The 23,581-nt window shown below is 43.0% G+C and overlaps 1 protein-coding gene across 1 annotated transcript in view; it reads left to right on the forward strand.

Annotated features, from left to right (window-relative positions):
- Positions 1-23,581, forward strand: part of LOC126458136 (sialin) — a 388,874-nt gene that overhangs the window by 303,372 nt on the left and 61,921 nt on the right. Inside the window, exon 7 of the mRNA XM_050094978.1 lies at positions 13,414-13,634. Coding sequence (XP_049950935.1) covers positions 13,414-13,634 — 221 coding nt within the window. The remainder of the gene's footprint in view (positions 1-13,413; positions 13,635-23,581) is intronic.

Below are 23,581 nucleotides of genomic sequence, written 5' to 3' on the forward strand. Positions count from 1 at the left end.
CATTAACCGAAGAACAATATTTTTACTTTCTCAGCTGTGCGGGGTAGCTGCGCGGTCTAGGGTGCCTTGCCACGGTTCGCTCGGCTACCCCAGTCGGAGGTTCGAGTCCTCCCTCAGGCATGGGTGTGTGTGTTGTCCTTAGTGTAAGATAGTTTAAGTTAGATTAAGTAGTGTGTAAGCCTAGGGACCGATGACCTCAGCGGTTTGGCCCCAGAGGAACTTACCACAAAAATTCACTTTCTGAAATCTCAAAACTCACTGTAAAGCATGATCCGAGCAATATTTCCAGTCAATACCTGTATTTGAAATAATTCATAGGTAAAATAGTTTAACTTTCTGTTAGCAAATAATTGCAGGCATAAAAAATTAACTAAGCACAAAGATAATATGGAACAGGTAATATAAAACTGGCCTGGAAAAATTTCCTGCGCCTTAAGAGAGGTATACCAAACTACATCAACTGCTCCAGCTGCGGATGGGGTATGTAGGGTTGGTTATATTACGGTATATGAAATTTTTCCGGGCCAGTTTTATATTGCCCATCCTGTATTATTCCCACATTTACTTATAACTACACAAGCCGCTGTACAGTGCACAGAGAAGGCCACTTTGGGCCAAAACAAACGAGTTCCTATCATACTCTATTCCTGCATGAAGCGAGGGAGAAATGACCTTCTGTATGTCTCGGCATCTTATTCACATCATCCCTGCGTAGGATATACGATGGAAGTTACAGAGTTATTGTACAGTCTTTCTGGATACCAGTTCCACAAATTTTCCCAACAGAGTTTCACAAGAACTTCTTCGTTCTGAGACTCGCGCTTAAAGTGTAGCAGCCTCTCTGTTGGGATTTCATACGCTCTGTACTGAGCTAGTACGATCCTATCGGCGCGACTCTGGAATCTCTAATGTTTGCTGTCAAGTAGTCTTTATAGGAGATCGAAATGCTAGAGCAATATTCTAGAATTTCTCACACTAGTTTCTTTCATATGACTTTTTTCCCAGATGCACCACACTATCCAACCACCTTATCAGTACCCCTAAGCTTTCCATTCGCCTTCCTTTTAATGATTTCACGTATTAGACTAAGTGGTATTGCTACTGGATATTTAAACGACTTGAAGGATTCTAGAAGCTTTTGTCGAATTTTTCATTGTGATACTACTTGTCTTTGTTATGAGCATAGTACTGCATTTATCGAAACTTACAGTGTTGTCACACATTGCATCAAATGGAAATACTGTCCAAGTCGTTCTGCATCTTCTTACGCTCATCTAGTCAATATACTTTCTTGTAGACGAGAGCATCTTCAGCGAACAGTCTGACACTAACTTATAAATCGTTTACGTATAGTCATAAGTTTACCGGTTCTATGAGGCCTACTATTGGTGGCAGTATAATAAAATTTGCTGTGATTTTAAATACATTGTTCGTAGAATTGTAAAAGTATCGAAACTTGGAAGACATGATTGTAACACGCGTTCTCAAGCGCAACCACTAGCTTATGTTGCATTATTCTCACGTTTAACGCCGTAATCGCCGCTTCACAAAAGCCTTAACGATAGGCGTGTTGCATATCCGTACATACGCAGGGGCTCTTTCAATTGCCTCTTGGTCATCTCTAGACATACACGTTACAAATGGACGTTTGCTTCAGTAGCCTCGGTGTCCATCTATAGTTTACTCCATTGTGATTATGCAGTTGAGTGGGAGCTATTTTCTAGAGTGAACTTGCTCCCTTCTAGCAACATAAAGCCTTCAGTTCCACCAATCAACGAGGAGGCAGAAAATTATAGGAATCCACCAGTATCGAAGAAGTCTCTTCTAAGAGAAGAGTATCATTGGATCGGCTGAATTCCCGTGATTTTATAGAACAAGCAGTACGCCATTTACATTGCCTCTCCTGCGTTCTTTAGTTTTACTTTGGCGAGTTTACTGCGTAACATATTTAGATGCAAGTAAATCTGTGTAGAAATTGGTTTGAGTTTGTATTTGAGTTTCCTACTATTTTATTATTCCCTTTTTTTCTTTCTTTTATGCAAAAAAATCTAATGATAACTTTGTAAGCAACCGAAACCGGTTATGATACCACCTGTGTGACTCATGGCTGTATAAATACTATAAAATAATATTATTAAGTTTTCTTTCTGATCTTCATTAGGGGCAGAGGTGGCGAGGGACGAGGGGCGGGATAAAATGGTGGTGACAGGAAGGACGCCTGGCTACCCTCTAACATTAATAACGCCAAATGCAATAATGACCATGCCGACGTTATGTAGGTATGAGATTAAGGTAAAAGAAGGAATGAAGTGCATTACAGACGCGTAGTAGCATTACAATGTTTTTTTCATATCTACCGCCTGAGACGACGATCTTAAAATGAAGCATTTAAGTTTTTCAAGGAAATTATCTTCTGATATTTCTCTTCTGTTTCCATAACAGATAATGTTAATAAGGAATAAATTTAAAGCCATTCTGATACGTCTAACCGAACTAATGGCTGCTAGCAAAACTAAGCATTCTTTTCCCAAGCTACAAACACTTCTTAAATGGTCGCGCAGTGCTGTCAGTAAGAGAAGGATGGCGTGAATGGTCACAGGCCTGTCCAGCCGGCGGTAGAGTGTGACAGAGGTGTTGGAACATCTTAAGTAGCAGTACTCGAATCAATACGCGGCTCATCTCTCAAGAACGCCTTTGGAAAAATCCAAGACATCTTTCACAGCAGAAACCACGAATGTTCCTCAGTCCCCCAAGCAGCTATCCCACAGAGATCGTGCGAATAAAATAATAGAAATGAAAGCTCGCACAGTGGCGCAGAAGCATTCATTCTCCACACGCTCCGTCCACGAATGGAACGGGAACAGACTTTAATGTATGGTTCAACAAAAAGTGAACTCTGCCACGCTATTTGCAACGAGATATAGATGAAAATGTAGACCAGGGGTGCCCAACCTGCACCTCGAGGGGCCGCAGGTGGCCCAAAGCAACTGTCAGCTAGGCCCAAGAAGTTGACATCTATCACACGATCGCCGAAAGAAATATTCTATGAAATTCCGTTTATATAAACTTATGATAAATCGAATACTTTCAATTTGCTATTCTCTCCTTGTTCCATCCCCCCCCCCCCCGGACACACACACACACACACACACAAACACACACACACACACACAAACACAAACACACACTTATTTTTTTGCTCAGCGATTATTGTTAGTGTTAAGCATATTATGTGTGGCTCAAAGATACTTGTCTTCTTCCAATGTGGCTCAGGTAATCAACAAGGGTTGACATCCCTGAGGTAGGCGTCTAAACCTATGCATAAACTGAACGACAACTGACATCTGATGTTTCTAAAATAATAAACCATTTTGCATATACAAGAAGAACGTAAAACTCAGTTAATTTAGATAATTATTTACCTCACTAACATACATTTCATTAGCAGCTCACATTTTTACAAGGATTTTTAAACTGAAGAACTATTTTGAAATTACCTATATGTACTTGTTTTGTCGTGTAGCAGAGTATTAAATTTTTGACTTTCTGCGAAATTATTCAATTTTTTTCCCTTTATTGGTGATTCATGCTTTTGTTCTGAACGTAAGAGGTTGTCTCACTAGTTAAATAAAAATTATCATAAAAAATAGTCTGATTTTATATTTCATTGACTTTACCTTAGGTAGTGGGCAGTATTTGTTACGTACAAGATGCAAGGACGAATAACTGTTTCACGGACATTCAGGGAAGAATTGGTAAAATTATATTTCACTTCACCAAAATATTTAAAATAAAATAGAGTGACTTTTTTAAGTTTTTCTTACTTATTTCACTTTTTACTTCGAGAGGGAGGGGAGCAACTAGGGTAATGGTGTATTGTAGTGTTTGCATTGGGGGGGAGGGGGGGCTGGCTGTGAGAGACTACGTGAGGGCGACGTTTTGTTGAGTTGGCAGTGGAGTGGAGTACAATGGGGGTGACCATGCAAAAGAGGGAGGGGAGCCCACTTTATGTACTTGCCCCGGAGCCCATATGATTGTACTTAGGCCTCTTGTAAAAAGTGAAGGGACGTGCAAGCAAAACAAATTTGATTATGTCGATGGCGTGCAATGTAATATCCGAACATTTGTAAGCATTTGACGAGACACAAGATAAGATTTCAATGTACTGCATGTCACGACCTTGCTGTTCAAAGTACTTAAACTTGCTGCTTGGTTAAGTGCGGAGTCGTGGGAACTGTAGAGGGTAGCAGCGGAGTGGATGCTGGGGTGGGGAGGGAGGTTAAGTTGGAAATTTTGGAAATTTGTGGTAAGTTCTATGGGACCAAACTGCTGAGGTCATCGGTCCCTAGGCTTACACACTACTTAATCTAACTTAAACTAACTTACCCTAAGAACAACACACACACTTATGCCCAAGGGATGACTTGAACTTCCGACGGGGCTAGCCGCGCGAACCGTGGCAAGGCGCAGCTAGACCGCACGGCAACCCCGCGCGGCGGTAAGTTGGAGGTTTGTTATTGGACGCACACACAAAGCATGGGAAATATAAACGTAAGGCCATAAACGCAGTACTCTATTTGCAAGTATGAGGCCGTGCTAAGAAGAAATGCCTCCGAATCATGGATATTACTCGGTCAATGTCTCCGCTTTGCTGACGCAGGTTGCGACCCTCTGCCACTAAAGGGCTCCGGTGCAGCATGGCGGTGTGTAATGTAACTATGTCGGCGCGTGAGAGACCCTTAGAAAACTAAAAGCACGAATTCGAATAGTTCGTCCACACGTGGACCACTCTCTCCTTCAGCATGACAATGCCAAACCACACACAAGCGCTGTGACATATGCTACAATACGACGCCTAGGGTTCACTGTTATTGGACCAACTTCAACATATTCCCGACACGGCTCCACCCGATTTTCATCTGTTTCCAGACCTTAAAGAACAATTTTGAGGACTTCACTTCAATGGTGATGAAGCGGTGTTGGCAGACGTGAGATTGTGGCTCTGTCAACGAAGGTCAACATTGTACAGTGACGGTATAAACAAACTGGTCTCTCGTTGGGAGAAATCTGTTCGTCGCCTAGATGACTATGTTGAGAGATAAATATGTAGACATGGAAAATCAAGATGTAGAATGTTAATAACATGTGTTTTGTTTAAAGAGCTATAATAGTTTTCGCATAAAAAATTCGAAGGCATTACCCCTCAGCACGCTCTCGTAATGTAAGTGCAAAGGTAACCCAAAAGTGCTCGTAGGAATCTCAGAACACAGTATTTATAGTTAAACAAAATCTATGAAGCTGTGACCGGGCGGGGTGGCCGAGCGGTTCTAGGCGCTACAGTCTGGAACCGCACGACCGCTACGGTCGCAGGTTCGGCATGGATGTGTGTGATGTCCTTAGGTTGGTTAGGTTTAAGTAGTTCTAAGTTCTAGGGGACTGATGACCTCAGAAGTTAAGTCCCGTAATGCTCAGAGCCATTTGAACCATTTATAAAGCTGTGTAGCTTTATTTTCAGTCTTGGTACACAATGAAATCTTCACGGACAGTGCCGTCGCACAACGCTAGAAGAACCAAAATAATGTTGCGTATCCCACTGATGAAGTGAAATATCGGGCGGTAATTAGTTTTCTGCATTTTAAGTGGGATAACACTGCAACAATCCGTGCAGAGTTGGTGGGAGTGTACAGCAACAGTGCACCATGATATGGCAGTAGTTAGGTGGCTCAAAGCTTCCAGTGTGGTCAAAAAAGTCTGAATGAAGAAGAAGGGCGTGGCAGACTATGTCTCTTTGATGAACCCGGAATCACAACAGAGGTAGAGGCCGTAGTACTCGAAGATTGTCGTACCACAATCGAAGGCAGGACACTTAGAAGATGCAAGAAGTCCACTAAAGAGACAACTTACACTACACTCGTTCGTCCTCTGTTAGAATATTGCTGCGCGGTGTGGGATCCTTACCATGTGGGATTGACGGAGGACATCGAAAGGGTGCAAAAAAGGCAGCTCGTTTTGTATTATCACGTAAAAGGGGAGATAGTGTGGCAGGTATGATACGCGAGTTGGGATGGAAGTCATTAAAGCAAAGACGTTTTTCGTCGCGGCGAGATCTATTTACGAAATTTCAGTCACCAACTTTCTCTTCCGAATGCGAAAATATTTTGTTGAACCCAACCTACATAGGTAGGAATGATCATCAAAATAAAGTAAGAGAAATCAGGGCTCGAACAGAAAGGTTTAGGTGTTCGTTTTTCCCGCGCGCTATTCGGGAGTGGAATGGTAGAGAGATAGTATGATTGTGGTTCGATGAACCCTCTGCCAAGCACTTAAATGTGAATTGCAGAGTAATCATGTAGATGTAGATGTAGATGAAGAGATGGTGCAAAAAGTTAAAATCAGTTATGGATCAATTTTCAACATTTTGCACGTCATTTTGACATCACAAACGGCGCCGCTCGCAGGGTATCCTGACTCCTCACGCCCGTTCAACGTCTATCGAATAGAGGCAGTAGCGGAAATGTTTTACGTGTTTCAGGCAAAGCCAGATGTCTTGTTTGACCCACCTAATCACCATGGACGAGTCCTGGGTGTACCATTACCAAGCCGAACAAAAGGAACAAAGCAAGCAGTGGAAACAAATCGATTCACCACAGCCGAAAAACGGTGAAAACACAACCATTATCAGGCAAGGGTGATGCTTAGTGTCTTTCAGAACTTCCATGGTGTGTGGTGCTAACAGATTACGCTGGTAAGTTTCCACAGGAGCATACCATCGAAATGTCCCGATGAGGTTACGGGGGCCTAAGGCGAAGCTTTCCGAGGGGGTGTCTCTACTTGGATGAAGAAACCTCTGTGTGCGTCAGGCTTTTCCAGAATGAAGAGTTGAATTTCGAAGTGGAACGCTAACTGAACAAGCAAAGGACAATTCCATCTTCCACCTTGGCTGTTATTCCTGTATAATCACTGTTATTTACATCAATAACGCCTAATTTTGGCCATTAGCCGTTTTCAAGTATATACTCCATGATTTTTGGGTACGAAATGTACCAACTGTGGGAATGAAAATATTTTTCATGGCAGATAGTCTAAATTTTTACCACATACTTCACCGCTTCATACTTCTCCTCCAGTACAGTCGAGTGAGCCGTATAGAGGCGTAATGGTTGCAGTTGTGCAGCAATACGAATCTGAGTGATCGTTTGTTGCTGTTAGTAATTTATTTACTCATTCGGCATTTACAGAGGCATTCGTCACATAATGTATTAACTAAAATATTTTAATAGCTCTATACTGAGTTACAACATTCTTTGTTCTTGAGACACTCTGTGACTGAGTCGGGGAGTCTGTGCATGTCCTTCAGCTCACCTTCATATTCATGCACTTCACACACGAGTAAATGGGCTATAGACTGGATTTCCCCGCACTCACATTCAGGACTGCCCAGTAGGCACCATTTGTTCGTTACACCTACACTTGTTGTTTACACTCGTACTCACACGGTTCAAAGCTGTCCACAGTTTCCTCGGGAGGTTGAATCCATCGATCTTCTTGTTGAGGTCGTCCACAAAGTTTCGGTTCTTACGTCCACAAACTGCCTTCGACTCGAAGCTTTCAATTTCCGCCAATTTTCCATAAAGATGACTCTGAATTAAGCCTGTCTGTAGGTTCTAGGTCCTGGTGTATTGCGAGTTCTGGGGTGTCTAGGAGTTTTCTGTACTATCTTGTGGCTAACTGTGAACGCCTAATTTCAGGGGGCTCTATGTTTCCTAGAACGGGGAGCCAGGCACATGGGGTGGCCTTGAATGTTCCCTAAATATCCTTCAGTTGGTCGTCCACTTTAGCTAGATGTCCACGTCTCATCCAGACTGGCGAACAGTATTCGGCCACGTTGTACACAAGGGCTGCTGCTGAAGTCCTCCATAAACCCATGTCGTTCGATATAGTTTAAACACGACAGCGTTACAGGATTTTAATTTTGTTTTGTATCTTCTAGATGTGAGTTATAAGTACGATTGCGACCTAATTAAACTCCCAAGTATTTAGGATTATCGTCATGCTTGAAGTGTTGGCCATTCACAGAGAGTTATAGTTTTCTATTTGTATCTCTATTGTTGAGAAGCATTATGGTGCTGGTCGTCTTGTAAGGGTCTGGATGTAGGTGCCACTTGGAATAGTAGGTGTACAGTACTTCTAGGTCTGCATTCAACATTTTGTCGAAGTCGTTAAAATTTTTGCCTTGAAGTCCGTTGGCCAGGTCACCTGTGCACCCAGTTTTATCTGATTGTGTGTCTGGCATGTCGGCGATACAACTCGTAAATTGAAAAGAATGAGCGTTCGTGTAGAACCCTGTGGCAGGCCATTATTCAGAACCACTCTCTAGCTGCCCATATCATGAAGTGAAACCTTGATTTTTCTGCCTGGTAACATGTTTTTGTTTAAGGTGTAAGTCTGTTTCTACCTGATTATCTCAGTTAGCTTAAACAGTGGCTCCTCAATCCATATTGTATCGAAGGCTGCTGTAAGATCTATGAGAACCACGCCGGTTTTCATCTTGTTTTGGAAGCCCTTCTCAATATATGTTGTGAGGAACAGCACTTGATTGCAAAATTGCTGCTGTTAGTGAACAATCTTTCGGTTCGTACTTACGCATCCTAAGCTTGTGAAGAAGCTCGCCAAGATCTGTACAGCACACCAAGTCCTTTTCTTCTGGAAAAAAAGTTGAACTCTTTATGTATGTTGCGATAGAAAGCGACTGTCTGAAGATTTTTTTCTCTCAATCTTGATGCCAACAGTTCGGCATAGGATTTTGACAACCTGACAACACAATCTATACCAATACACTCCAGTTAAGGAAAAGGAACTTCCCTTCCTTAACCGCTAGCGGAATTTCCTCACAATAAGCTGCAGGACGAGTTGACGATGCAAGATCAGAGTATGTGAGGCTGTTCCGTTTCTTTCTGTTGATCCTAGGCACATCAATAGCGCAGAAGTAGTAGTCTGTGGCAAGGACTGTCCGCTCCTCCAAACCGTGGGAATTCTAAATTTCAAAGAAATTTTTTCCCCTTGGTCCACTTGCTCAAATACATGGTCTATGTGTTGCCCAGAAAATGTGGCGCGCAAGATTTATCTTGGTCACCAATCGGCGTACCAAAGTAAGTTAGGTAAGCACGCTTTATGAGCCTTGAAACTGCATTTCCCTTAGTGATCAGGTTATATTCTCCGCAGATGTAGCAGGACACAGGGAGCTCGGGGCGGAAAGTGATATTTAACGTTTAATAATTAACTATACTTGAAAATCCCTTAAAACTGTATCTAATGTATTGTTTACGTTTTTCAAAGAAATTCCCGCATGTTACAGTTCTGCCCCACCCACGAGGCAGGCTTGGATAAGGCAGTTTTTTATGAGATCACTGCATAAACATTGTAATTATTAGGAATAATCTTAAAACTAAGATACAAAGTTGTTTAATAAACGATTTAGACGAAGGAATATCGAAAATTCGTTGTTGTTGTTGTTGTTGTTGTGGTCTTCAGTCCTGAGACTGGTTTGATGCAGCTCTCCATGCTACTCTATCCTGTGCAAGCTTCTTCATCTCCCAGTACCTACTGCAGCCTACATCCTTCTGAATCTGCTTAGTGTATTCATCTCTTGGTCTCCGTCTACGATTTTTACCCTCCACGCTGCCCTCCAGTACTAAATTGGTGATCCCTTGATGCTTCAGAACATGTCCTACCAACCGATCCCTTCTTCTAGTCACGTTGTGCCTCAAACTCCTCTTCTCCCCAATTGTATTCAATACCTCCTCATTAGTTATGTGATCTACACATCTAATCTTCAGCATTCTTCTGTAGCACCACATTTCGAAAGCTTCTATTCTCTTCTTGTCCAAACTATTTATTGTCCATGTTTCACTTCCATACATGGCTACACTCCATACAAATACTTTCGGCAACGACTTCCTGACACTTAAATCAATACTCGATGTTAACAAATTTCTCTTCTTCAGAAACGCTTTCCTTGCCATTGCCAGTCTACATGTTATATCCTCTCTACTTCGACCATCATCAGTTATTTTGCTCCCCAAATAGCAAAACTCCTTTACTACTTTCACTGTCTCATTTCCTAATCTAATTCCCTCAGCATCACCCGACTTAATTCGACTACATCTCATTATGTTCATTTTGCTTTTGCTGATGTTCATCTTATACCCTTCTTTCAAGACACTGTCCACTCCGTTCAACTGCTCTTCCAAGTCCTTTGCTGTCTCTGACAGAATTACAATGTCATCGACGAACCTCAACGTTTTCATTTCTTCTCCATGGATTTAAATACCTACTCCGAACTTTTCTTTTGTTTCCTTTATTGCTTGCTCAATATACAGATTGAATAACATCGGGGAGAGGCTACAACCCTCACACTCCCTTCCCAACCACTGCTTCCGTTTCATGTCCCTCGACTCTTATAACTGCCATCTGGTTTCTGTACAAATTGTAAATAGCCTTTTGCTCCCTGTATTTTACCCCTGCCACCTTCAGAATTTGAAAGAGGGTATTCCAGTCAACATTGTCAAAAACTTTCTCTAAGTCTACAAATGCTAGAAACGTAGGTTTGCCTTTCCTTAATCTTTCTTCTAAGATAAGTCGTAGGGTCAGTATTGCCTCACGTGTTCCAACATTTCTACGGAATCCAAACTGATCTTCCCCGAGGTCGGCTTCTACCAGTTTTTCCATTCGTCTGTAAATAATTCGCGTTAGTATTTTGCAGCTGTGACTTATTAAACTGATAGTTCGGTAATTTTCACATCTGTCAACACCTGCTTTCTTTGGGATTGGAATTGTTATATTCTTCTTGAAGTCTGAGGGAACTTCGCCTGTCTCATACATCTTGCTCACCAGATGGTAGAGTTTTGTGAAGACTGGCTCTCCCGAGGCTGCCAGTAGTTCTATTGGAATGTTGTCTAATCCCGGGCCCTTGTTTAGACTTAGGTCTTTCAGTGCTCTGTCAAACTCTTCACGCAGTATCATATCTCCCATTTCATCTTCATCTACCTCCGCTCCCATTTCCATAATATTGTCCTCAACAACATCGCCCTTATATAGATCCTCTATATACTCCTTCCACCTTTCTGCTTTCCCTTCTTTGCTTGGAACTGGGTTTCCATCTAAGCTCTTGATATTCATGCAACTGGTTCTCTTTTCTCCAAAGGACTCTTTAATTTTCTTGTAGGCAGTATCTATCTTATCCCTAGTGAGATAAGCCTCTACATCCTTACATTTGTCCTCTAGCCATCCCTACTTAGCCATTTTGCACTTCCTGTCGATCTCATTTTTGAGACGTTTGTATTCCTTTTTGCCTGCTTCATTTACTGCATTTTTGTATTTTCTCCTTTCATCAATTAAGTTCAGTATCTCTTCTGTTATCCAAAGATTTCTACTAGCCCTCGTCTTTTTACCTACTTGATGCTCTGCCGCCTCCACTATTTCATTCCTCAAAGCTACCCATTCTTCTTCTACTGTATTTCTTCCCCCCATTCCTGTCAATTGTTCCCTTATGCTCTCCCTGAAACTCTGTGCAACCTCTGGTTCTTACAGTTTATCCAGGTCCCATCTCCTTAAATTCCCACCTTTTTGCAGTTTCTTCAGTTTTAATCTACAGTTCATAACCAATAGATTGTAGTCAGAGTCCACATCTGCCCCTGGAAATGTCTTTCAATTTAAAATGTGGTTCCTAAATCTCTGTCTTACCATTATATAATTTATCTGAAACCTTCTAGTATCGCCAGCGTTCTTCCATGTATACAACCTTCTTTCATGATTCTTGAACCAAGTGTTAGCTATGATTAAGTTATGCTCTGTGCAAAATTCTACCAGGCGGCTTCCTCTTTCGTTAACAATAAGAAAATATTTCAACGTCATTGTGAAAAATGTAGAATTATTTTTAATGCTTAATACGAAGTTACTGTTACTTTATTGAATCCCATCGCTCGTGCTCCAGGTGTATCTTTTCACATGCCAATAGGCAACACAGTATACCTAGTAATAAATCTATAATCCATTCCTGCAGAAAAAGGCAAGTTTCCCTGTCAAAGCTGTGTTGTAAGCCATTTGTTTCTGCCTCCTGGTAGCCTAATGATGTGACAGTGAGATGTTGCATCGTTGGAGTAAAAAGTCTTCTCTCCGTTGACTTCAGGTATGCTGCTAGTTTGGCTTTTTGTTCTGCTGTGAGGACATTTATATTTCCCATCTGATTTGTCAATTCTGTTGTTGGTATTATTCTTAGCTTTACGAACGTATCTTTCCAACGTTGATATGGGCACTTGAATTCCGTAGATGCTTTTAATACTCCAATTTCAGAAGATAACGCGGCTGATAGTGATATTTCGATTGATTTACTATATCATTGTTGTCTATTAGTCTTTCCAATGTAAATTCACTCCGTCTGGAAAAGCAAGGAAAAAAAGAAATATGTATTTCGAAATCTACTTGCATCAAAAAATCAAGGGACAGAACGGTACACTATCCCATTCTGCCCCGTTCCATTCCGCCCCATGAGCACATTTCAGGTAAACAACTTTTATGGAAGATAATAACTGACACATGTAAACGTATTATGTAACTAAAGTATAGCGAATGGCATACACTAAGATTGCCTATCAATTAAGGGGATAGAATCAAGATTTGTCAGTTTATCTTGCGTTTCAATTCACCTAAAATTACAAAAACCCAAATGGTTCAAATGCCTCTAAGCACAATGGGACTTAACATTTGAGCTCATCAGTCCCCTAGACTTAGAACTACTTAAACCTAACTAACCTAAGGACATCACACACATCCATGCCCGAGATAGGATTCGAACCTGCGACCGTAGGTTCCGGGCTGAAGCGCCTAGAACCGCTCGGCCACAGCGGCTGGCTACAAAAACGCAACTGGAAACGTGAAGGACGGCCGTTCGCTTACAAGTCTTACTCCAAACTGAGTCAAGATGGCTGCCCCATCTTCCTCTCCATTAAGAGACATAGCTACATGTCACTACAGTAGGTTTCAGCATTCTACGGTCTACAAAACAGCACAACACTACTGTATCCCGCTCTCCCGTTCTCCCACGAGTTTCCCAATCGGGATTATTTTAGCACCGTCTTCTTTCTGAAGGCATTTCTTTTATCTACAAATAAAAATACCAACTTTAATGTAAAGAAGTAAATTGTGAAATAATAAATTAGTGTTTGCTCAGCGGTTTGCTATGTTTGTCATAACAAAAGAAAATTCAGTAATTCAAAAATTTGATCCGATTGACCAAAACCAATGTCATTTTTGAAACCAGTACATCGTAATTACACCAAATCAGCGAAACAGACTTAGACTACGTATCCATCGCTACCCAGTGTAATGCATGCGTGTGTGTGTGTGTGTGTTCAGCGTCGGCGCTGGGCGCGGCCATCACGATGCCGGTGTGCGGGCTGCTGATCGCCTCCTTCGGCTGGGAGTCGGTCTTCTACTCGACTGGCCTGGTGGGCACCGTCTGGAGCATCGCCTGGTTCTTCCTCATCTACGACTCGCCCGCCCAGCACCCGCGCATCTCGTACGAGGAGCGCGAGTACATCGAGAAGGCGATCGGCTCCACCACCAAGAAGGGCAAGGTGAGCCGACCTTTCCTGTTCCACGCAGCCCTTTCAAGACATTGCCATCAGTTCATATTTCTCGGTTTCTTCATTAGCTGAATAAACACTGTCGGACTAAGAACCAACATCGGTTTGTTGCAGGATTCTCGAACATATTCTCAGTTCGAATATAATGTATTTCCTTGAGACAGAGAAGTTGCTGTCCATGCACGAGTACGGCTTTAGAAAGCATAGCTCCTGCGAAACACGACTCGCCCTTTTTCCACATGATATCTTGCGAACCATGGATGTAGGGTATCAGACGGATGCCATATTCCTTGACTTCCGAAAAGCATTTGACTTGGTGCCCCACTGCATACTCCTAACTAAGGTACGAGCATATGGGATCGATTCCCAAATATGTGAGTGGCTCGAAGACTTCTTACGTAATAGCACCCTGTACGTTGTCCTCGATGGTGAGTGTTCATCGGAGGTGAGGGTATCATCTGGAGTGCCCCAGGGAAGTGTGGTAGGTCTGCTGTTGTTTTCTACATAAATGATCTTTTGCATAGGGTGGATAACAATGTGCGGCTGTTTGCTAATGATGCTGTGGTGTACGGGAAGGTGTCGTCGTTGAGTGACTGTAGGAGGATACAAGATGACTTGAACAGGATTTGTGATTGGTATAAAGAATGGCAGATAACTCTGAATATAGATAAATGTAAATTAATGCAGATGAATAGGAAAAAGAATCCCGTAATGTTTGAATACTCCATTAGTGGTGTAGCGCTTGACACAGTCACGTCGATTAAAATATTTGGGCGTAACATTGCAGAGCGATATGAAGTGGGACAAGCATGTAATGGCAGTTGTGGGCAAGGCGGATAGTCGTCTTCGGTTCATTGGTAGAATTTTGGAAAGATGTGGTTCATTCCACCAAAATTCACCTGCAAAATACTAACACGAATTCTTTACAGACGAATGGAAAAATTAGTAGAAGCCAACCTCGGGGAAGATCAGTTTGGATTCCGTAGAAACACTGGAACACGTGAGGCAATACTGACCTTACGACTTATCTTAGAAGAAAGATTAAGGAAAGGCAAACCTACATTTCTAGCATTTGTAGACTTAGAGAAAGCTTTTGACAATGTTGACTGGAATACTCTCTTTCAAATTCTAAAGGTGGCAGGGGTAAAATACAGGGAGCGAAAGGCTATTTACAATTTGTACAGAAACCAAATGGCAGTTATAAGAGTCGAGGGACATGAAAGGGAAGCAGTGGTTGGGAAGGGAGTAAGACAGGGTTGTAGCCTCTCCCCGATGTTGTTCAATCTGTATATTGAGCAAGCAGTAAAGGAAACAAAAGAAAAATTCGGAGTAGGTATTAAAATTCATGGAGAAGAAATAAAAACTTTGAGGTTCGCCGATGACATTGTAATTCTGTCAGATACAGCAAAGGCTTTGGAAGAGCAGTTGAATGGAATGGACAGTGTCTTGAAAGGAGGATATAAGATGAACATCAACAAAAGCAAAACAAGGATAATGGAATGTAGTCTAATTAAGTCGGGTGATGCTGAGGGAATTAGATTAGGAAATGAGGCACTTAAAGTAGTAAAGGAGTTTTGCTATTTGGGGAGCAAAATAACTGATGATGGTCGAAGTAGAGAGGATATAAAATGTAGGCTGGCAATGGCAAGGAAAGCGTTTCTGAAGAAGAGAAATTTGTTAACATCCAGTATTGATTTAAGTGTCAGGAAATCATTTCTGAAAGTATTCGTATGGAGTGTAGCCATGTATGGAAGTGAAACATGGACGATAAATAGTTTGGACAAGAAGAGAATAGAAGCTTTCGAAATGTGGTGCTACAGAAGAATGCTGAAGATTAGATGGGTAGATCACATAACTAATGAGGAAGTATTGAATAGGATTGGGGAGAAGAGAAGTTTGTGGCACAACTTGACCAGAAGAAGGGATCGGTTGGTAGGACATGTTCTGAGGCATCAAGGGATCACCAATTTAGTATCGGAGGGCAGCGTGGAGGGTAAAAATCGTAGAGGGAGACCAAGAGATGAATACACTAAGCAGATTCAGAAGGATGTAGGTTGCAGTAGGTACTGGGAGATGAAAAAGCTTGCACAGGATAGAGTAGCATGGAGAGCTGCATCAAACCAGTCTCAGGACTGAAGACCACAACAACAACAACAGTGGTTCATCTGTAAAGGAGACCGCTTATAAAACACTAATACGACCTATTCTTGAGTACTGCTCGAGCGTTTGGGATCCCTATCAGGTCGGATTGAGGGAGGACATAGAAGCAATTCAGAGGCGGGCTGCTAGATTTGTTACTGGTAGGTTTGATCATCACGCGAGTGTTACAGAAATGCTTCAGGATCTCGGGTGGGAGTCTCTGGAGGAAAGGAGGCGTTCTTTTCGTGAATCGCTGCTGAGGAAATTTGGAGAACCAGCATTTGAGGCTGACTGCAGTACAGTTTTACGGCCGCCAACTTTTATTTCGTGGAAAGACTACAAAGATAAGATAAGAGAGATTAGGGCTCGTACAGAGGCATATAGGCAGTCATTTTTCCCTCGTTCTGTTTGGGAGTGGAACAGGGAGAGAAGATGCTAGTTGTGGTACGAGGTACTCTCCGCCACGCACCGTATGATGGATTGCGGAGTATGTATGTAGATGTAGATGAACGGCATTGTAGACGTATAGTAAGATGAACCACGATCTCTGTTATACACTTCACATATCTGAAATGTACGCTAAGCAATAACTTCTCGGCTGTTAAAAGTCTCCAGCCCTGATACAGTCTCCACTTTACCACCACGAACTAGAGCCACAGTAACCACACCATTACCATGTACATTACCATCAGTATTAGTAAGTGTAAAATTCAGACTAGTTATGCTGCGTTATTTTAGGAGGAGAAGCCGTTCGCGCCTTACAGTGTATAAAGGTATTGATAATGTATCTATGACTACGAAGAGCGGAGTAGGTGCGCAAGTTATTCTTCATGGTCCTTCAGTGTTTTCTGGATGCGTACTGAATTTTACGCTTATTAATACAGATGCTAGTGCACATGGTAATGGTTGGGTTACTGTGGCTCTAGTTCGTGGTGGTAAAGTGGAGACTGTATCAGGGCTGGAGACTTTTAACAGCAGAGAAGTTATTGATTATCGTACATTTCAGATATGTGAAGTGTATAACAGACATCGTGGTTCATCTTACTATATACCTACAATGTCGTTGGTTCTTAGGACGAGGAATCGTAGTAAAGTAAATGAATCCGAGTCTGTGTCCGTATGGGTTAAAGGCACACTCAATTGTGCAGAGATTAAAGTTGTCGGTGATGTCACGCATTATTATAGAACGACAATCAAAGGGCTACTTTTTCGAAACCTCGTAATTGTCTCCCATTGTGGCACATAAGTTTGAAATATGACTCAAAGCTGCCTACAACTTCTGTCCGTAATGGTGTAAAAGCGTGGCGGCCTGCGACGTCACCCTCAGACTCGCCGACGCTTCACCCAGCAAAGGTCGACACATGCGAAAAAAAGCTCAAGCTCAGACGTTCATGGGATATGTAAGGTGGGTTAAATATGTTCCCACCTAATGGGTGTCAAAGGGTTTCCCTGCCTTCAGCAGCTAGAGCAGCCGCGAGGCTAAATGGTTATCGAAGTCTGCGACAAGTACATTTCTAACTCGCTCTATAAAGGCGCTTGGGTGGCACCGAGGGTGTTGCCGAAGTGTGTGTGTGTGTGTGTGTGTGTGTGTGCGGGGTGGGAGGGTGGGGGGTGGGGGTCTTAGAGATACCCTTTGCCATTTTATTCACTCACATGCTAATGTTGCACGCCGCCACAAGAGGGCGCGAAACAGAGGGCTGAACAGGTACAACTTCGTCAAATGGTTTTTAAAGGTGCCTAGTAGTTCCACTCTGAATGGCAGAAGAAAAATTGCTGTAGCTTTAGCCTCTAAAAGGATCAGATTATAACCAATAGGGTTGCAGCTCCAACGCTGTTAGAGCGGAGTTGAATCGCCCCGGGAGTGGCAGCAGCGTCAAATTTTGCTTGTTGCTCATCGCACTGTGAACTGTCGTTTTCGGCCGCAAAATGTGCGGGAATCAACTGCCCAAGGTAACGGGTGGTTTGATTTACGTCCTTTGTGCCACATCATGAGGGCTTTTTGTGTCCATTCTGAGTGGTGGTGTGTCTGAAATGTTTTTCCTCGGCCACCAAGAACAAAACTGCGTGATTTCGACGCTGGGTTCGGAGTTCTGACCTCCATCGCGTAGGCGCTGTGTTGTTTGGCATCATTACATAGGCGTGGCCTCTGATGATATTGCAATGTGCCCCGAAACTCGTCGCATCTGAATAAAGAGATTAAAACACGCGGATGAAAGTGTTACCATTAATTCTCACAGACTTATTGGTATGTTAGTGTTATTATTTTTCCCATCATTTGTCGAAGGTGCTTACGATAATGTGACTCTACAATGATTTACAAGAGGCGATGCCTATATGAAGTAGTCTAATGCCAGACTACACCCCGCAGTTGTCTCGCATATGACACATAAGATCGAGCAAACAGACATTTTACGGTCGCCCATTATAGATAGAGAACAAAAGCGGTAGTGTCACACTTCCCTGGGGCACTCCAGACGATACCCTTGTCCCTGATGAGCGCTAACCGTCCAGGACAACCTATTGGGTTCTACGAGGGTCACTCCAAAAGAAATGCACACTATTTTTGAAAATAATACAGTTTTCATTCTGCATGTGTGAAAGTTTTACAGTGTGTACATACATCCTTTCTGTTTTCAAACTTAGTTCAACCTGTTCCCGTGAGTGGCGCCGTCACAGCATGTCTTGAAGATGGCTGCTACACTTGAAGTTCGTCAGAAGCAACGTGCTGTCATAGAAGTCCTGTGCAGTGAAAGCGAGACAGTGGGAAACATGCACAAGAGGTTGAAAAAGGTGTATGGAGATGCTGCTGTCGATCGCAGTACAGTTAATCGGTGTGCAAGCAGGTTACGTGATGAAAGCGGGCACGGCAATATTGAGGATTGACCTCGCAGCGGCAGGCCCCCTACTGCATCCACTCCAGACACTTTGCAGAGCGTTAACGAATTGGTGACTGCTGACAGACGCAACCCAATGAACGAATTGTCACGCTACGTTGGGATAGGGGAAGGAAGTGTTTGCAGAATACTGAAAGTGTTGGCGTTAAAAAAGGTTTGTGCCAGATGGGTTCCGAGGATGTTGACAGTGGCTCACAAAGAAACAAGAAAAACGGTATGCAGCGAACTTTTGGAACAGTACGAGAATGGTTGAGATGAATTTCTTGGAATATTTGTGACAGGTGATAGAACGTGGCTCCATCACTTTTCACCAGAGACGAAGAGGCAATCAATGGAGTGGCATCATGCAAATTCACCCAAGAAAAAAAATTCAAAACCACACCTTCTGCTGGAAAAGTCATGGCTACGGTGTTTTTCGATTCCGAAGGACTCTTGCTTGTGGACATCATGCCAAGTGGAACCACCATAAATTCTGATGCATATGTGAAACACTGAAGAAACTTCAAACTCAATTGAGTCGTGTTCGACCACATCGGCAAAAGCAGGATGTTTTGCTGTTGCACGACAATGCACGGCCACATGTCAGTCAAAATACCATGGAAGCGATCACAAAACTCGGATGGACAACACTGAAACACCCGCCTTAGAGTCCTGACCTGGCTCCAGATGACTGTCATCTCTTTGGGAAACTGAAAGACTCTCTTCGTGGAACAAGGTTTGAAGATGATTACTCCCTTGTGCACGCTGCCAAACAGTGGCTCCAACAGGTTGGTCCAGAATTTTACCGTGCGGGTATACAGGCGCTGGTTCCAAGATGGCGATGCAAATTATGTAGAGAAATGAAAATATTGTTCCTAAAGGATGTATCTACACACTGTAAAACTTTCAAACATGTAGAATAAAAGATGGATTTAAAAAATAGTGTGCATTTCTTTTGGAGTGACCCTCGTATAACTTAGCACGTCTTCTAGTCCCTCACATATCTGGGAACCTATTCCGTATGCTCGTACTTTCGATAGCAGTCTGCAGTGGGGCACTGTGTCAAACTATTACCGGAAGCCTAGGAATATGGGATCTTCCTGGTGCCTTCATGAAAGATTCGCAGGACAGCGTGTGAGAATAGAGCAAGCTGAGTTTCATATAAGCGATGCTTCCTAAATCCATGCTGATTTGTGGACAGTACCAACCGGCCGTTGTGACCGAGCTGTTCTAGGCGCTCCAGTCTGGAACCGCGCTACCGCTAAGGTCTCAGGTTCGAATGCTGTCTCGGGCATGGATGTGTGTGATGTCCTTAGGTTAGTTAGGTTTAGGTAGTTCTAAGTTCTATGGGACTGATGACCTCAGGTGTTAAGTCCCATAGTGCTGAGAGCCATTTGAACCATTTTTTTGGACAGAACCATCTCTGTCTAAAGGAAATTTATTTTATTCGAACTTAGAAGATTCTCAAGAATTCTGCTGCAAAAAAATGTGATGTACGTTGGTTTGTAATTCTGCAGGGACGTTCTCTTACATTGCGCATATCTTCCATCAGAATTTACAGTAGTTTCTAAGAAAGCAAGTTCGTCCTTTAAACCTGGATGGAAGATCATGACTCCCTAACAAATAGTCACAAAGAATGGCGACCCAAACATTTTCAAAGTGGGCTCGTGGCTAGCCGTAATCTGTGGCTTTTTTCCCCCCAAAGCCAGGATGGTTTCTGTCATGTACGAAGATGGTGTGACACACGAAGTTTCTTTCCCTTTTATTATAAAGGTAACTGATCAGACGAAAGATTTTACAGAAACAGAACACCAGACCGCGTTTTAGATCAAGAGAGAACAATTGTGAATACTCCGATCTGCGAGGATAAACGCCGTCCTTTCTCGGCATGCGGGATATGTAAATTTCCGTGTATGTATGACAATATCTATAATGGAACTACCAAGAGAAGGCTGATACATGGCTGAACGAACATAAAAGGCTTTTCAGGCTAGGAAAAATACGAGGGCTATTCGGAGAGTAAGGTCCGATCGGTTTCGAAAGTGATATCGCTGTGAAAATCAAAATTATTTCATTTGCGCTGTTAGCTACACCTTCCAACCACTTCTCTGCAATACCCTCATCATAGCCTCCTGTGCTTTCCAACAATTTTGGTCTGCAGCTCGTTTTCTATGCCAAAATGTTGCCTTCATAGCCAGCGGTCCATGTAAGTAGAGTTGAATGTGAGAGGGGCAGGGGATTATGGACTGTGTTGTGTGTGATCAAACACTTCCCATCGAAAACGCTTCATTGCTCTCCCAAGTGCGTCCGAGAATTGTCATAAAGAAGGAAACGCACGACAGCTATGTTATGTGGGCTCCATCACATCAGGTTGACATTAAGAAATAGATTCGCATTCTGCTACTATACGAGACTGGAGTAGAAGGGAGAACCGATAGAGGTACTCAGGGTACCCTCCGCCACACACCGTCAGGTGGCTTGCGGAGTATAGATGTAGATGTAGATGCAGAGGTGAAATCTTTCATCAGGCAGTCAAATTGGCGGCAGATACTATTTTCTAGGGATCTTTACATGCTCACTGGGCACTCATAACTGAAAAGAGCGATGTGACGCGATCGATGGGCTTACTACAGATGCTGCCCAACATATCTGTGCGAAGCTTCATCGGGTCTTCACTGTGGTTTTCCCTTGGCGCTCGATCGGACCTCACTTTCCGAATAGCCCTCATAGAAAAATCAGCTGCAGCAGAGCATGCTCTTCAGTCAGGAAACCTTAAAGTGAAGTTTTCCTAAACCAAAACTTTATTCACAATGATGAAGTATCATCCAAGGCTCTACAGAGAAGCCAACGAAACATATAAACATGACGATAATTTTAACAGAAAACACGACGGAATCGATAGATAAGATTTCCATTCGACAGATGACAATCATAGTTGACATTAAGAAATAGATTCGCATTCTCCTACTATGCATTGACGTCAGCTGTTGCCACACATGGAAATTTGTGTCATACCGGGATTTGAATCCGAATTTTCTACTTACCGCGAGCGGTCGTTTTATCCACTTCAGCTACCCGAGCATGCCTCCCGGACCCATTCAAACTTCCATATGTCACCTAGTAACAATCCTTAAGCTCGTACAATATGTGATTCCCACAAAGGGAGCCAAATGTTATATCGTCATTTTAACTTTACAGTGTGTTTATACAGTATCTGTATCTTCATGATACAATGTCCTACAGACATTCGACGGGCTAAAATTACGAAATAATGTTTGTTTCCTTGTGCGGCATTCGCGTATGGTGCGAGCATAAGGATTGTGAATACGTGAAGATTGGATCTTTCCTGGAGACGTGTTCGGATAACTGAAATGGGCGACCGCTGGCGATAAGCGGAAAATTCAGGTTCGACATAAATTTTCACGTGTCACGAACAGCTGACATCAATACATAGTCGCAGAACGCGAATCCGTTTCATATTTACCATAAATGTAATCGTCAGTGACGGTGTCTGTTCCTTCAGAGATGCATGCATCTCTGGTGGACATTTTATTGTGAAGGTACAGACGCTATATAAACGCAGATATTGTAACCATCTGTTATAGTTAAGTTTTATCACTGACAAGGATTATCCCTGCCGATCAGATGTAAATTTCAACCACATCCCTTACCCACAATGTTTATGTTCCTTTCCAACGTCCGACCCCTCATTCGGCAAGGCACAGCAGAATCAGGAGAACCTCTGAAGATATTCAGCGCACTGGACGAAACGTTACGAACGGAAAACTATCACGAACTATGACCATATGACCATACAACCCGAAAGATTCGTCAGCAGCTAAGAACGCCCGGTCGCGAAAGCCTTCATTGTGTGAACGGGTGGACAAAATGAGGTAAGCACCGAACAACAGACTGTAGTAACAATTAATACTCATCCCTGAGCAACAACTGTATCTGCATGTACATGGCCGCGCGGGTTAGCGACTCGGTCTTAGGCGTCTTGTCATGGTCCGCGCGGCTCCCCTCGTCGGAGGTTCGAGTCCTCCCTTGGGCATGGATGTGTGTATCGTTCTTAGTGTAAGTTAGTTTCAGTTAGGTTAAGTAGTGTCTAAGCTTAGGGACCAATGACCTCAGTAGTTTGGCCCCGTAAGAACTTACAACAAATTTCCAATTTGCATCTACACTAATGGCAATTGAAATTGCTACACCAAGAAGAAATGCAGATGATAAACGTGTATTCATTGGACAAATATATTATAGTAGAACTGACATGTGATTACATTTTCACGCAATTTGGGTGCATAGGTCCTGAGAAATCAGTACCCATAATAACCACCTCTGGCCGTAATAATGGCCTTGATATGCCTGGGCATTGAGTCAAACAGAGCTTGGATGGCGTGTACAGGTACAGCTGCCCATGCAGCCTCAACATGAAACCCCAGTTCATCAAGAGTAGTGACTGGCGTACTGTGACAAGTCAGTTGCTCGGCCACCATTGACCAGACGTTTTCAATTGGTGAGAGATCTGGAGAATGTCCTGGTCAGGGCAGCAGGCGAACATTTTCTGTATCAAGGAAGGCCCGTTCACGACCTGCAACAAGCGGTCGTGCATTATCCTGCTGAAATGTAGAGTTTCGCAAGGATCCAATGAAGGGTAGAGCCAGGGGCCGTAACACATCTGAAATTTAACGTCCCCTGTTTGAAGTGCCGTCAATGCGAACAAGAGGTGACCGAGACGTGTAACCAATGGCATCGCATACCATCACGCCGGGTGATACGCCAGTATGGCCGTGACGAATACACGCTTCCAATGTGCGTTCACCGCGATGTCGCCAAACACGGATGTGACCATCATGATGCTGTAAACAGAACCGGGATTCATCCGAAAAAAATTACGTTTTGCCATTCGTGCACCCAGGTTCGTCG

This window comes from Schistocerca serialis, chromosome 2, assembly GCF_023864345.2.
Source record: "Schistocerca serialis cubense isolate TAMUIC-IGC-003099 chromosome 2, iqSchSeri2.2, whole genome shotgun sequence".
Classification (NCBI taxonomy): domain Eukaryota; kingdom Metazoa; phylum Arthropoda; class Insecta; order Orthoptera; family Acrididae; genus Schistocerca; species Schistocerca serialis.